This window comes from Prionailurus bengalensis, chromosome B1, assembly GCF_016509475.1.
Source record: "Prionailurus bengalensis isolate Pbe53 chromosome B1, Fcat_Pben_1.1_paternal_pri, whole genome shotgun sequence".
Lineage (NCBI taxonomy): Eukaryota > Metazoa > Chordata > Mammalia > Carnivora > Felidae > Prionailurus > Prionailurus bengalensis.
In genome coordinates, this window is record NC_057344.1 from 120,185,791 (window position 1) to 120,202,036 (window position 16,246).

The following is a 16,246-nucleotide window of genomic DNA, read 5'->3' on the forward strand; positions in this document are numbered from 1 at the left end:
GCCCCTCCTGGGGGGCTGCTCGCAGGGACCAGTGCGGACGCCGGGTGCTGTCACGTGTGCTGCCGATGCGACGCCGCTTTCCTGCTGCTCTGTCAGCCCTCAGTACCTGCTCTTGGCAGCTTCGCCTTCTCTCTCGTAGCCCTGTCTGTGTGACCTTCCCTTTCGGAGCAGTCACGCGTTCTGTGATGGGCTGCAGAGCCAGGCCGAGGAGTGCCGTGTGAGCACTGAAGGCCGAGTCCAGACCTCGCTGCTTCCACTAGACCAGGAACCTCCAGGTACCTCGGGGGCTTTGTCATGTTGCAAAAAAATGGGCAGGAATTAAAACCCCTCCCTGTTTACTTCTCAGATTGTTATGAGAATAAATATTTGAAAATATTTTGTAAACGAAAGTTTTCAGCTTTTGTATTTTGATTTTGTTTTCAAAACTACAAAAGGAAATTTATTTCAACAGCAAAAGAGAACATTTACATTCGAACACAGTGATGAAAGGATGTCCCGCGAAAGAAAAAAAAAAAAAGCCCGTAACATGAAGTTTTTTATTTGAATTTCTGAAACAAAATAACTTGGGGATTCTTGCCTTAGGAAAGGAAAGGGGAAACAGCACGACAGTTCTTCTTGCCAGAGCATAGTCCTTGCAGCTTGGTTGTCTAGTATCCAGCATCAATTCATGACCTACCCTGATCCTCATACACTCCCATCATGGGCCTGGAGGGTTCATCTCACCGTCTTCAGCACCAGCCTGCTTCCTGGGCCCCAAGAAGGAATCTCAGGGGAAGAGGTTTCCAGAATTCTGTTTTATTTGTTATTCTTGTGGCCTGGAGAGAATATTATTTCACTTAGAACTCCCTCCTGTTCCTTCTCCATTCATCGCAGAAATGGGAATCAAGGCCCTGACCGTTCTCTGCAGATCACAAGGAGGATAAACTTGCTTGCCCCTCTCCTTTGGGCAGGATCCCAAGGGCCACGGCCCCTTGATGCCCCTTAATCTTGGCATCAACAAGCCCAAAGTCTCTTGTGTGGCTTGTTGGAACTATAGACCACAGAAGGTGGAGAGCAGGCTTCTCCTCGAGTTAGTGCAAGAGCATTAAGACTTGGCTGTACCTTTACCCCATCCTACCAGGTCTGATACCCTTGCTCCTCTGTGAGGATTTCCTGAAGAGAAATTTACAGTGCGTCTTTCATTCTTAATCCTGGGAAATGGTTTTGTTTGGTGATGGCCATTGACCATGACTGCAGGGGGACTTTCAGAGTGAGTGAGTGTTTGCATATACATTGGAATTAGAAAGAACTTCCAGGTTCAGCCTCCTCCATCAATTAGGTAAAGAACTTTGATCTGTGCCACACACGGGATCAGTTCACCCAAATCAACCCACTCCTAATAATGGGAACAAAAGTTGATCACCCTATAGCTTCCCTGCTCTTAGCGTGGCCATGAGACTGGTGTATTCAAAACTCCCATTTAGTGCCACCTGGGTGACTCAGCCAGTTAAGCTTTTGACTCTTGATTTCGGCTCAGGTCGTGATCTCATGGTTTGTGAGTTTGAGCCCCACATTGGGCTCTGAACTGGCAGTACAGAGCCTGCTCGGGAATCTCTGTCTCCCTCTCCCTCTGCCCCTCCTCTGCTAACAAAAAATCTCTCTCTCTCAAAAATAAATAAATAAACGTTAAAAAGAAAAAAAAACACCAAACAAAAAACCCTCCAAAATTCCATTCAAAATTCCCACACGTACTTCTCCACGCTCTTTTCCCCTTCCAGCTATCTGGGACTGTCACTCCCCAGCAAGACCCTGGGAGCCATGGGCTGGAGGAAGAGTGACTGTCAGCCAGGATCCTTTCATGACAAAGTAGAAGAGAGACACCCTACCTACCCCCTGTCCCTGCTGCAAGTGTGGCTATTAAACTGCCTTACTGGAACTGGGAGATCTTGCTGTTAAATATTTTATGTGTGCCTTAGTTTACTCATCTGTAAAACAGGAACAAAATTTTTTACTTCACAAGGTTTTTAAACAAGTAATATGAGCGCTAATGAATGATGGCCACCCATTGTAGTGCCTGGCACGTAACAGATGCTCACAAAATCCTTGTTGAATACGTATCTTCATTCCTGGAGGATTGTTGTGATATTTCAATGAAATTGTCATTTTGGAAACAGAGAGATCAAGATGGAAAAGCTAGTTGATGGAAATGAAAAAATGATATTTCAGTCCCTTCCTCCCTCTGTTTTAAGAAGCTTGGACAATCTGAGGAACTAGTCATTTGTCCAGGGGAATGAAATAGCCTATTGTAGGTATCATGGAATCCGTAATACAGGAGGATGACATCTGTTTAATTTCAAGCCCCTTTTTAGTGTCTTCCCCAACCAAAGGACAAGAATTTATAGTCTCTGGGATTGGTGTTTAAATGAAGCAGCAGGCTAGGGGCACCTGGGTGGCTCAGTCAGTTGAGCGTCCAACTTTGGCTCAGGTCATGATCTCACAGCTTGTGAGTTCGAGCCCCGCGTCGGGCTCTGTGCTGACCACTCAGAGCCTGGAGCCTGCTTTAGATTCTGTGTCTCCCTCTCTCTCTGACCCTTCCCCACTTGCACTCTGTCTCTCTCTTAAATAAACATTAAAAAAAATGAAGCAGCAGGTTTATGTTTTTTTAAACAAACAAAAAAATGACAGTGAGGATCATAAACAGGATCAAAAATTCCTTGTACAGATTTGTATGGATTTTTTTCTTTCTCTTTGAAATATAACATCTTTCCTTCAGAGGACTTAGACATCGTTAAAGAGTAACCTCGGGGATCAGACAGACCTAGATTTGAATCCTGGGTAAATTAGTTAATATTCAGATTATCTGTTCCCTCGCTGTAAAATTGGGGTTAGGTATGTACCTCATAGAGATGTCCCGTTGCCAAAGGGATTGCACATAAATTTGCCTGGCTCCTTCCTTTCCTTTGTCTTGCGAAGGTGCATCTTGCTAAGACCCTCGGCTGGTTTGTGAGGCCGCACTCAGTGGTGACCAGGAATATCCACATCATATAAAGTTACTGCAGAGGACTCAGGGGGGTCGTGAGACTGCCCAGCCTGCAAAAGTCTAGGTTATGCCTGCAGAGTAAAGATCACAAAGTTCTGAGAAAGCTATTTTTAAATGGCTTCCTGCTGAGAGACCAGCTTTCTGGAAAGGTTTATTTCCGGCCCATTGTAGCTTTCCACCTGATCTCCTACAATCCTTCTGGTATTTATCCCCATCTGCTGGTACAATATGAGACACTCCTTCCTCAGAGGCAGACGGCTGTTGATAGCCTTTTTGCTCAAGCACCACGCAGGGGCTCAGGCCAGCACTGAGACCTGGGAGGAGAAAGAGGAAGTTTCTGGAACAGAAGAGAAACAGGGCTTCTTATTAAAGAAGGGGAATGTTATTTTTAGTCTCGGCATGAGTTGCTTTTAGTTGTTCCTCTGGGGCGTCAGCTTCTCTTTAAAGTGACTCTCTGGTATGGGAGCTGTCAGGTTAGAGACCTGGAGAATGTAACACTCCACACAGAGAACTTAAAATATCCACCGCTATTTTACTCCTGAACCTGCTATTTGCTCAGGGCTCCGCTGAACAGCTTGTCTCTACTTGAGCAGCACGGGCTAAGGCAGCTTGAAAGTTAGACGGGTGTGACGAATGGCTGGCGACTGGAATCATCTTGAGGCTTCCTTCCCTGATGTATCTGCTGGTTGGTGCTGGCACTGGCTGTGAGCTCGTGAAAGCCATTGGCTGAACACCTACATGTGGCTTCTCCATGTGGCCACTTGGCTCCCTCAGAGCATGCTAACTGGGTTCCAAGAGGGGGCCTGGGCAGAAGCTGCATTGCATTTTCCTACCTAACCTCGGAAGTCACTTAGCATCACTTCTACCCTTATTGTAGGCCTCCATTGACAAGGAAGGAGTGTAGGCCCCTCCCCTTAGTGGGAGGAGTGTCAGCATCCACGACGTAAGACAGGAGACCTGTGTTGGCCTGTGGAGAATGCCACAGAGAGGAACGGGTGGTGGAATGGAGGCATGGGCTTGTTGTTGGAAAAGTAAGGAGAACAAGCTACTTTTTCTTTTACTTTCAAGTACAACTTTCAAACACTGGAAGAATGGATTGGAGCATGTGAAGAAATAGCAATGTAAGAGAAAACAGAAGTAGAATTGAAAAAATATATTTTCTTTATTTGGGACACATGGTGACACAAAGAACCCAAACTGATTTTACACCAGACAACAAAGTCTTGCTTAGAAAGGCCTCCTCTATTTCAAGATTATTCATCCATGATTTCTAGTATTTCTGTGGTTTAATTTTTGATATATTTGGAAATCATTTTGATGAAAGGAGGGAACTCAGAGTTCAGATTGACTTCTTCCAAGTGATTAACCAGTTGGAACATACACTTACTGATTAGCCATCTTTTCCTTACTGATTTGAAATTTATCACATCCTAACTTCCTATTTTGGGGTCTACTTCTGGACTCCATTATTTTAATCTACTTTCATATCCTACACTCAGATAATTCTCCAACCCGTGAGCTCTGGAACGAGACAGATCTAAATTCAGAAGCAGCTTAGCCACTGCCTACTTGAATTCTTGGGCCTCAATTTGCTTCTGTGTAAGTTGGGGATAATTGTATATATCTGACTGGGTCATTTTCAAGATTGCATGACTTCATGTGTTGTGCAAAAGTGGAGACCATTAGCTCCCAGCCCTGTGCAGGTTGGGCTCTCTGGAAGCCGGCTCTGAGATGGAGCTTCATGAGTGGGATGTTTATTTGGGGGTGCCCTAAGATCAACGCCTGTGGCTGGGCAGGGGAGGAGGCAGTAACTGGGCAGGGGGAAGACCTGTGTTGTGACGCGGACCCAAGCACCAGCCCAGCCAGCAAGAAGGGGCTCGAGCACAGACAGCCCTTAAATACTGTCCTGGGCCGACCAGCATTTGTACACCGCATCAATCAGTGTTACTTGGGGCCATCAGCGAAACGAGTGTGACCTGGGTGAGGTGGCTCTCTGAGGCTGAAGCAACCCCCAAAGGAACTGACAGGTGGAAGCCTTTTGCTAAGTGTGTTCCCAGCGGCCGGGTGGACGTGTCCTTTGGTAAAGAGGCTTTCTTGGTTGCCTGTCACAGAGTTCACCACAGCCCCTCATTCAAATGCTTTTCATTTCTCCTCTCCCTTATTTCCAAGTCTCTGAGTGATGAACAGTTCAGCAGAGATTCACGCTGGAAGGCTGCCTGTCCCGAGCCCTCTGGTAGGCGGCTGAAGTACTTTATGCATCACAGAGGCACTGGGAACGCACCGAGGTGTGAGGAGGAATGATTTTGCACGAGGTGGAGTAAGGTGAGGCGATACAGCCTAAATGAAACCAGCCAACCAAGGATTCGACAAACCCAGAGCTTTCATCTCACCTTAAAACGCTTCTCTTTTGATCATTTATTTTTGTTCGTTTCTGGGTCAAAAACTTGACTCTGAAGGGGAATGTGAATGTGATAACCAGGCTGTGGAACAATCCTGTGATTACAGGGAATCATCTCAGAAAAGTATTTCTGGAGATCAAACAAGATGAGGTCATCAATTTGCTTTTCTTTTTATTATAAAAGTAAAATAAAAAATAGCATTTATAAATCCAACATTTTTTCCTTTAAAGTATTTGATCTAAAAAACATATTTACAATAGCAAAATGCAGAAAAGGGGGAAAATACCATTTTCAGCACTGATTGTAACCATGTTTAAATATTGACATGTACAGGTTCTTTTTTTCAAATCACATAGATAACCACATTAGAAAAAGCAGTAAGCCTTTTTTATTATACACCGTGTGACTCTCATTTAAAAATATTCCTTTTCTTAATCCTTAATCTGAGTGCACGCCTGTGCTGTGGACGGCCAGAAATAACACCAGGTGGACACTGGGACACCTTTTAATGACAGTGGGAGCGCAGCAAGGGGACAGCAGCAGTGACCATGGAAAGCAGCCGGTAAAGCTCAATAAGCTAATTCGCCCACAAGGAGGCGCCAGCCCGGCTCGCTGTGACCGCTGGAGCAGCTGGAAGTGGACCGGACTAACATTCATGTGAGAACCAAGAAAGGAAGCCACCTTCAAAAGGCCTTGAATTAAATTCCGAGTGATTCAGGCAGGCTGGTTTTCCTCTGAGCACCTCTGGATGCCCTTCGCCTTCCTTCTTTTGGACAGTGTGGTGGAATTTCAGAGCTTTGGTTTTACATGGTGCGGGGTGCTGCCAGCAGGCTAGATTTTGCCTTCTATAGGTCCTTCCCGCCCGTACTCACGGGGCACTTTGTTAAGAGTCAGCAAGGAGCCGCCGCCGGTCAGAGACTCTGTAAAGCTGAGTTTGCGGAAGGAGGTCTCCACGCCGCTGTCACAGATGCTGTCGTCCCGGACCTCGTCTGGGGGAAGAAGCACAGATTCACTGGGGTGCGGCTGGGCAAGGGCAGAGCCTTAGCTCTCGTACACCTTCCATTCTGGCCGGCCTCGGGGTCTGGATCTACAAGGCTCGTGGGCTGCTTCTGCCTATCGGGTTCCCCAAGTCACCGCGCCTCCCGCCCGCGCTGCCTGCTTGTCGCTACTGTGCACGGTGAGGGGAGGAGGGAGAACCTTGAGAATATAAAAACTGTGAAGACATCAAAATTAGTCAAATGCTTTCACATCTCTTTTTTACCATCATGTTTATCAGAATCCTTTCTGAGTTCTCCTAACTCACAGTGTACTTTTTTTTTCTTAGAAATCAGGTGTATTTTTCCAACCACCATATTACCTATTTTATAGCTGGGAAAATTGCTGAACCCTGGCAAAATAAATGGGTGACAGAAGCAGGAGGTAGAGATGAGACATCTCTCCGGGGCCTCACGTGCTAGTGAACGCTGTTTGTTGCGTCCAAAACATTCTGGTAGCAAAGAAAATAAGGTGATTATGATGAAAATGAGTCTGTACTGAACAATAGGTCAAATCCTCCTTGTTGAGAAGTGTCTTTAGAGATCTCAACAGTGTTGAGTTATTCCCCATAGAGAGGAAGTGATCAAAGAAACACAAGTCTAATATACAAAAATCAAAATGATACCTTCTTGTATATTCAATTCCAATATTAAAATATTAAGACCTTAATGGCATTGACACGGCTATTGTGTTCTTTTTTTTTTTTTTTAATTTTTTTTTCAACATTTATTTATTTTGGGGACAGAGAGAGACAGAGCATGAACGGGGGAGGGGCAGAGAGAGAGGGAGACACAGAATCAGAAGCAGGCTCCAGGCTCCGAGCCATCAGCCCAGAGCCTGATGCGGGGCTCGAACTCACGGACCGCGAGATCGTGACCTGGCTGAAGTCAGACGCTTAACCGACTGCGCCACCCAGGTGCCCCACGGCTATTGTGTTCTAATTGACTTGTTGAGTTATCCAACGAGCCAGTCTTTACTGGGTTTCTTTTAAATTTTTAAAAAATGTTTATTTATTTTTGAGAGACAGAGAGACAGAGCATGAGTGGGGGAGAAGCCGAAAGAGAGGGAGACAGAGAATCCAAAGCAGTCTCCAGGCTCTGAGCTGTCAGCACAGAGCCCAACGCAGGGCTCAAACCTGCGAACTGTGAGATCATGACCTGAGCCGAAGTCGGACGCTTAACTGACTGAGCCACCAGGCACCCCTCTTGACTGGGTTTCTATTATGTGCCAGTGAGTACAAGGTATTTTAAAAATAACTACAAGTCAGAAATCAAATAAAATGTCAAAAATATAAGTATTTTCTGGGTGCTGGGTGGCTCAGTCGGTAAGCATCTGACTTTGGCTCAGGTCATGATCTCACCGTTTGTGAGTTTGAGTCCCACAGCGGGTGAGATCAAACCCCGCTTAGGATGAGCATGAGCCCCACTCAGGGTGAGACCTCTCTCTCTCTCTGTCTGCCCCTCGTGGGATTCTCTCTCCCTCTCTCCCTCCTCCATTCTCCCTCATTCACTGTGCCCTGTCTCTCAAAAAGTAAAATAAATAAAATAAAATAAAATAAAATAAAATAAAATAAAAAAGACATAAGTATTTTCCTGTTTCTTTGTGAAAAGGAGCACCAGGTCAGGATATAGGAGATGTGGATTGTTTTCCTGGTGGTCACATTATTCCTTTCTACAGTGCATAACATCTGTCCTTACTCTCCTAGGAAGGGCCCGGATAAGTGACACTTGTGCTGAAACTGGAAGGCAAGAAGGAGCCACCAGGTGAGGATCTTTGTAGGGAAGGGAAAGAGAAGGTTCAGGTCTTAAGACTGGCTCAGACCTGTGAGCAGAACAGTTGCGGGGGGGGGGGGGGGCCCAGGTGGTGGGGCAGGAGGAAGGGCATATGAAAGCATTTACAAGAGAGAATGGACAAAGGGACACTGCCTTTATTTACTTATTTAAATATGTTTATTTATTTTTGAGAGACAGAGCGCGAGCTGGGGAGGGGCAGAGAGAGGGAGACAGAGAATCTGAATGAGGCTCCAGGCTCTGAGCTGTCAGAGCCCGATGTGGGGCTTGAACCCATGAGCTGTGAGATTATGACCTGGGCGGAAGTCGGCTGCTTAACTAACTGAGCCACCCAGGTTCCCCAGGGGCACTGCCTTTATTACTTACTGCTCTATCTTCAAAGCCTTATACTGGGCTAGGCACTCAGGATGCACTCAGTAAAGATTTGGTGAATGGATGAATGAACTGGAAGGTATAAAACGGGAGTGACATAAAAGCAACTAATTTTTATTTTTTTCCTTTTTTTAAAAAAACTGTTTATTTTGCGAGAGAGGGAATGGGAGCGAGCGAGTGGGGAAGGGACAGAGAGAAAGAGAGAGAGAGAGAGTGGGAGTGAATCCTAAGCACAGAGACTGATGTGGGGCTTGATGACCCGAGCAGAGATCAAGAGTTGGACACTCAACCACCTGAACCACCCAGGTGCCTCTTGCCTTTTTTTAATAGCACTAATCTTTAAAAAGAATCTCACTATCTGTTGTGTTGAGAGTGGACTGAAGGGAGGGGGACAGCCTGGAAGCAGGGAGACCGATGAAGAGCCGCTAGAGGAAGTGGGGCAAAAAATGAGGGCGGGTGGACAAGGGTGGTTGTCTCAGAGCAAGGACTGGGCTGTGTGTGAGGTGGTTTCTAGCAGCAAGTGTCCGTGGGCAAAGTCTCAGATTTTTGTCTAAACCTGGAGGATGGCAGTGCTTCTGCCTGACATGGCCAACTGTTCATCTTTCAAAGATGAGCAAATTCTAGTTGCTGCTATGTTCTCAGTGGCGTGTGAGCCGAGGACACTGGATGAGTCAGGAGAGGGAAGGGGGGAGGGGGGTCCAGACAGAAAGTGCAGAGTGGTTGCTGAGAGAGGGCAAGAACCCATTTACAGGGAAACAAAGGGTTATTGGGCTGTGCTGGGAGTCTGTTATGTTATGTGTTTCAGATGAGTGATGGAGGGGTGGGTAAGGGTCAGTGCTGTGGGTTGGGAGGAGGAGAAGAGAGAAGGTGAAGCCATTGCAGGGGTGGAGGCGAGGAGCTAGGGTGCTGTGGTGAGAACTGGGGCCAGTCCTGGCTCTATAAGCCTTGCTCTGTATGTTTCTCTCTCTCTTTTTTAAAGTTGTGGTTTTTTTTGTTTTTTTTTTTGTTTTTGAGAGAGATAGAGAGAGCAGGGGAGGGGCAGAGAGAGAGAGAGAGAGAGAGAGAGAATCCTAAGCAGACTTTGCACTGCCAGCGCACAGCCCGACATGGGGCTCGATCCCACAAACTGAGATGATGACCCGAGCTGAAATCAAGAGTCGGACACTTAACCGACTGAGCCACCCAGGTGCCCTCTCTCTTTTTTAATTTTAAGAAGTGAGAGAAACACTATTTGCCTTAACCAGCCACATCATGTTGTTTTTAATATTTATTAGGAACTGAAGTGACTCACAGATTAATGTGACTGTTCCTGGGGACAGCCCCCCACCTGACCCGTAGCAGCAGGAGAGGGGCAGAGGGCAGAACCTGTGAGCTGCAGGGGGGAAGACAGACACACTGGACCATGTACTCAGGGAACGATGGCAGGGAGGACAGCCATATCCCAAGACACTGAAGACACAGTCTGGGGAGCAGAGATGATCTCAGCTGTCCTGTTGTTTCCTTACCTACTGGTGACCTTGTGGAGGCAGGTGAGAGGGGCAGTGAGAGGGTCTTCCCTGGGCTGGGGGCTGCAGTTCCCGGGGTGCAGAAGGCGGCCTGGATCACTTCGATCGCTTCGGTATAGCCCATCTGTCTCAGGGCCTCCACCAGCTCTTTAATTGTCCCCCCAGAGACCTGTGAGGAAGACAGGAAGAGTGTGTCCCGGTGCCAGGAGCAAGTGGGCAGGCTGTCAGCATGACCCGCACCACCCCCCTTAACCCCCCGAGAGAGCCTGGCGGCACTGGAGGGGTCAGAGGGAAGAGCGGAGAAGGAGACACACGGTCGTCGAGTGGAGTTTCCTGTTTCAGCTCAGAGACCACTCAGGAAATCACAGAGAAGTGGCTTCCAGTAAGCACAGGGGACAGAGAGGGAGAGAAGTGCTGAGGCAGTGAAACTCTACCTGCAGCGAAGGTCACACCGTATCCCTGTTTGGGCTGAAGCTCTGAAAACCACCAAGAAACAAGAGCTAACAAGGAAATCTTCAGTAGAAAATAATTTCACCTCACAGAACCCTTCCCCTCACAGAAAGCTGACTCCATGTCCTGCCATAGGATGAAGGCATGTTCTTGGGGCCAGGAAGATAACGCACATGAATCACAGTCTGTCAGGTTTGTTCGGCGGGGGGAGGGTCAAAGTTCCCTCTAAGTAGGATTTTTGCAGGAAATGGCAAGGTATTTGAAAATAGGGAACACCTGAAGGTATCTGAAAGCTGTCTTCTTACAAAAGCGGGTTTCCACACTGGCCTGGGTCACCCTCCCAGGATATGAGCCATGAGTGACTGACTTTCCTCCTCAGAGTTAAGGGAGGGGGGAGGGAATCAGGCCCAAGTCAGCGATGTTAACAGAGGAGGGTCCAATAAAAATGTGAGGTGATGTGTTACCTCGTAGTTGTCCATAAGAGTTTTAGAAGGAGCGGGACTCAGCCGGAAGGCATTATTTAGTATCCCCAGGCCTAACTTCTGTGCCAGGGTAGCCCAGTTTTTGTCTGGATCAGGGATTTCTAGCAACTTGTAGAGCTGCAACTTGGCATCTTCAGTCAGCTGTTTCATGTCTCCTGAAGGAATGAAGAAGAAACACGGCTGTCCTAAGCGACTAGAGTCACTCTGGAGGGACTGACCATGGCCACACGGCTGCCCTCTAATGCCCAGTGGGAGCACTGAAGCTCCTCTCCTCGCAGTTGGCAGAAGCCCTGCCGAGTAGCAGCATTATACGCGTTTTGGTAGATTACGGCTGGGTATTCCCCCTTGCATACGTCCAGGATCTTCTGATTCTGAAACAAGCCACTGTGCCTTTCACAGTCCAGCCTGGATAATGCTGGCTCTCCCTCACCCCTTTAAATGACAGTGTGGAGAGGACACTGGTTAAGCGCTCACCTTGTGCGAGTAAATCATCGGATGTAAACTCTGGCTCATATGGTTTCCCGTTTAATATATCGAACACCTGTTGGGAAGAAAATCATGGAAAAACATTACACATTAAAGGCGCCAGGAGGGGAATCAGTTTCTTTATGATCAAGGACTGCGTCCTCCTTAAGAGGGCCTAGTACCCCAAAGGGGGAGGAATGGGAAGGAGTCAACACCTTGACCCATGAAGTCATGACAATACCCTTTGGGGAAAGAAAAGTCCTGGGAGCTCTGGGGCCAGGAGGCTGTGCTCTACAGGGGCCTCTGAGGTGGGTACGAAGACCCAAACCAACCTTGCAGAGAGCCAGGGCCACAGTCCTTCTGAGGGACGGACACCATCCAGGCCACCAAATCAGCCATGTGTTGGGACGTGATGTCTCCCTGGGAGCCAGGGTGAGGGCTGAGCTTACTCAGAGCTGTGAAGCTGTGCCTCTTTGCTGCCCCCCCCCCCCCCGCCCTCATAAAAGCCTTATGAGAATGAGTTTAGTAAACTTGCTCAAACAGCTATGGTAATGCTCACAAGGCCTGATGTTCTCTTTCCAGCACCATCTACATTTTAAATTGAGGGGACACAAAGGTCTCAGGTTAAAAGGAAAAATAAATTCCATAGCTACGGAGACCCTTCTGTGTTCTCTGCAGTCACTTAGGGCATGCTGACTTAGGTAAGGACAACATGGGGTCACTGAAGTGGGTTATCTTTCTGTGTTCTGTGGTGAGGCTTCTGGGAAAGCCAGGTGTTCAGCATAAAAGGGGAACCGTGTGGTCTCTGCCAGGGTCAGTCAACTCAACACCACGGGCCGCGAAGAGGCCAAGAAGCAGTTTTTGGATGTGGAGCAGCGCTTGCCCCTAAGAAAGTCGATTTTGCTGTGTTGGAGATCAACACAGGTTGGAGGGCCAGCCTCCCTCTGGCTCTTCTTCCTGGGCCGTAAAGACCTACCAACTGTTTGCACCTTCAGATTTCAGGTCACTAGAGTTTGGAGGAAGAGTTGAAGTCTATTTACTATGTTTATATTTATTAAAGTCCTCAGAAGACTCCCCGGGTTCTTTTTATGTAAAGGAGTCACTTACCATAGTTCTAAGACAACTGGAACATCTATCCTAGCTTCAAATTGCAGCTGAGAACAATTCTGGTGTGAGCTCAGAACGGGAAACTCTTACGTGAGTTGTGTGTTTTCTCCTGCAGAACCCTCTCTCACAACTGAACCCTGATCTGATTAGGCGTATGCTTTTACACTCATAACTCTCCTGACCTAGATCTTTCATGGATAGGCTTTTCAAGATAAATATGTCTCTTGACAAGCAGACTTTCTTAAAAATAAAAGGCATGTGCTTTGGGGAATAAAGACCCAGGAAGACCATCTGTTCTTATATTCCTGAATCATTAGCTCCCTCTGGAGCTGCCATCAAATAGCCTGAGGCCACACTCACCTGCCAGTTGGTGGCCATATCTAGAGGTGTGGTTCCAGGCACGACTCCTTCATCCTCTCCATCTTTTTCCCAAGAGTCATCCAGGTCATAGAGAGGCTCAAAGTTCTCCACGAGGGGATCTGCGCCTGTGAAGTCAAGTTACACAGCATTAGGCAAACCCAGATCTTGTTGACTCTGAACTGCTTGCAGAGCTCAGGTTTCCAAAGGCAAACACAATAACTCCTAGAGGCAATTACACCTGGATAATTTTTATTTTTCCATTTTATTTTTAAAATATATTTGGGGGGGGGAGCGGCAGAGAGAGACAGAGAGAGAGAGAGAGAGAGAGAGAGAGAGGGACAGAATCCAAAGCAGGGTCCAGGCCCTGAGCTGTCAGCACAGAGCCTGACATGGGGCTCAACCTCATGAGCCACGAGATCATGACCTGAGCTGAAGTTGGACACTTAACCAACTGCGCCACCCAGGCGCCCCCACCTGGATAATTTTTAATACATAAAACATGTTTCTACAGAAATATTCAGAGAGCTTCTTTTAAATTCTAATTTATTTTGACTGTAAATGTGTCTGATGATACCCTATATAGCCACGGACATTTTCAACAACAAAAGACGTGGAGTACCCTGACCGTCACATTTAAGTCTCTAGGACGGTTTTCAACCGAAAGATGCACCTTTCGTCTGAGGGGTAATGGCAGCAGTTTACAGGGACTGGGGTGCGCCCTCAGCATTAAGGTCCTACTTTTCTGTTTAGGTTTGTGCCCACCACTGCACACTCTTCACTCCATTCTCCCACTTGCTCAATAGAACAAAGAAACTTGCTGTATAGGGACAACATGCTCAGTTTTCTTCCTGGGTACAGCACTGCCAGGGTCCCGATCCTTAAACAAACAGACACCACAAAAAAACCTTCTCTTAGGAGGTACAGTTATTGAAAATTTTAGGGCTGCTCTTGGAAAAATCCAGTCTGCTTCTTAACGTGTAGCAAGAAAACACCAAAAGTCACTTAGAGATTAGAGCTAGAGTTACTTCTTAAAGGCTTAGAGACTGTTTTTATGGGACTGTTTAGTCTGATGTCTAACAAAACGGTAGTAAGTTCAGAACACCCTTCTGGGAAGAACTTGTTTTTATCTTGCTGGGAGAACGTTAGTTTTGTGCCAACTTCAATAATAGGAGAGGGCCTAATGAAAGTCAGAGAAGGATCTTCATGCTGTTTCTTTTTTTTTTTTTTTTAATATATTTTTTTTCAACGTTTATTTATTTTTGGGACAGAGAGAGACAGAGCATGAACGGGGGAGGGGCAGAGAGAGAGGGAGACACAGAATCGGAAACAGGCTCCAGGCTCTGAGCTATCAGCCCAGAGCCTGACACGGGGCTCGAACTCACGGACCGCGAGATCGTGACCTGGCTGAAGTCGGACGCTTAACCGACTGCGCCACCCAGGCGCCCTTCATGCTGTTTCTTAGTTCTTCCTCCCAGGCCTGGCCTGATCTTGAAGGCAGGGAATGCCATGTGACCATGGAAACAGTGGAGGAACTAAGAGGAACAATGTATGGGCTGGAGAAGGCTGGAGGAGCTGAACTATATCTCTCCTCCTTAAGTGACCTTCTTCAGGACTTTGAGCTCAGGACTAGGATTTGCATCTGAGTTCCTTCATTTATATAGTGGAGAAACCGCTACTTGCTACTCCTTTCGTGGGATACTGAGAATTCAAGGGAAAGCATTTTTGAAAGGCTTATAGCTTCTTGTCTGAAGGCATTTCTTAGTTATAATCAGTGACTACCCAAACTATGCATACATAACTGCAATCAGAGTGTCTTGCTCAAGAGAAAGTTCAACTTGACAAAGGCTAAGAAGAGGCTATTGTTTCTTTGGATACGATTTTGTTTACTAGAAAAATGTGGGGCTCTCAAATAAAAAGTTTGCACATCTTCCTGGACTCAATTTTGAAAGAAGGTACTTACTTCACTCTGTTTTCTTAAATTTATGAAACATTTACTTCCCAAAAAGGTTTTAATAACCTCTAAAGTAAATCAGATATGCCAGAGAAGGTCTGAGATACTAATTCCATTAAACGTTTGTTGAGGTCTAAATATACAAGGCAAGAGAGACTCAAGGGTGAGCAGCGATAATTTTCTATACTTCACAGGACTAGAGAAGTGAACGGAGTAACACCTGCAAATCCTTGAGCAAAGTAGGAGAGAGAAACAGAGTAGAGAGAATAGGGTCTGAAGGTTCAGACGACGAAGTGTGATTCACAGGTATGCCACGTACTGGGACCCTGGGACTGGTACCCACAGGTCTCTCCAGTCTGCCTCCTTGGCTGTGAGATGGCAAAAATAATAATGGTACTTACCTCAAAAGGTTATTGCAGATTAAATGAGACCATGCGTGTGACATGCCTGGTACACAGTAAGGTCAATAAAGGCTAGCCATTTCTAGTGCCTCGCATATGAGGTCGTACTCAATACGCGACCCATTTGTTTTTTCCTATTATTTCAACTTCTAAGAGACCTCTGTTGCCAAAGGAAATTTTAAAATTATGTCATATACCAGTAAACTTTTTTCTGCAGACTTCTGACAATGTCTGAGGCTGGTACTGCTCAGAGTTCTTTAAGGAATCAAATTCAACTTTTAAGAAGATCTCCTGTCGTAGGAGTCAACCTAAACCACGAACACCCAAAACAAACAGATGAAGTAGAGAGTAAAGATTGACACGCCCATCAGGATGAAGCCCAGGATTGCTAGTCCAAAGAGCATCATGACGGCAGTTAAAGCGAGATTTGTATTTACTCATGCCTTTTCAGCAGCAGCTCTGTGGCTTAAAGAAGATGACATGGCTGCTGAATTGGGGTTGGGTTTGCACTCCTGATAGCGTTTTCCATTACTAACCACCAGGCCGCCTTACCTGCTGCTTTGAGAAGAGCCGCCAGCCTGGTGGACCCTCTCCCGGCTGCTATGTGCAGGGGTGTGGTTCCATCATATGTGGTACTGTCTACATAGGCATCACCCTAAAATCCAGCCAACACAGGAAAGAGTTAGTGGAAGGTTCTCTCACGGTTTAGTCCCCACCTTCTCCTGTCAGCATGACCCTTAGGTCATGTCAATAGGTCATATTACTAGCCCAGTTGCTATTTGGGGCAGACTCTGTCACTGAAAACATCTCCAATTAGAGATACTGGGCAGATGGTGTCAGGAATGCTCGAAGCTGCTACTCTGGAGCCTTGAGTAGATAATAAACAGAGGTACTGTAAGGAGAAAACCTG

The 16,246-nt window shown here is 46.7% G+C and overlaps 1 protein-coding gene across 2 annotated transcripts in view; it reads right to left on the reverse strand.

Annotated features, from left to right (window-relative positions):
- Positions 1–4,157: 4,157 nt before the first annotated feature.
- NFKB1 (nuclear factor kappa B subunit 1) overlaps positions 4,158–16,246 on the reverse strand; it is a 120,277-nt gene continuing 108,188 nt past the window's right edge. For both annotated transcript variants that reach the window (XM_043571656.1, XM_043571648.1), the window contains exons 19-24: positions 15,889–15,991; positions 12,985–13,109; positions 11,527–11,593; positions 11,035–11,207; positions 10,121–10,289; positions 4,158–6,407 (exon numbers count right to left, since the gene is read on the reverse strand). In XM_043571656.1, the coding sequence (XP_043427591.1) occupies positions 6,250–6,407; positions 10,121–10,289; positions 11,035–11,207; positions 11,527–11,593; positions 12,985–13,109; positions 15,889–15,991 (795 nt within the window). In that variant the 3' untranslated portion in view covers positions 4,158–6,249. The remainder of the gene's footprint in view (positions 6,408–10,120; positions 10,290–11,034; positions 11,208–11,526; positions 11,594–12,984; positions 13,110–15,888; positions 15,992–16,246) is intronic.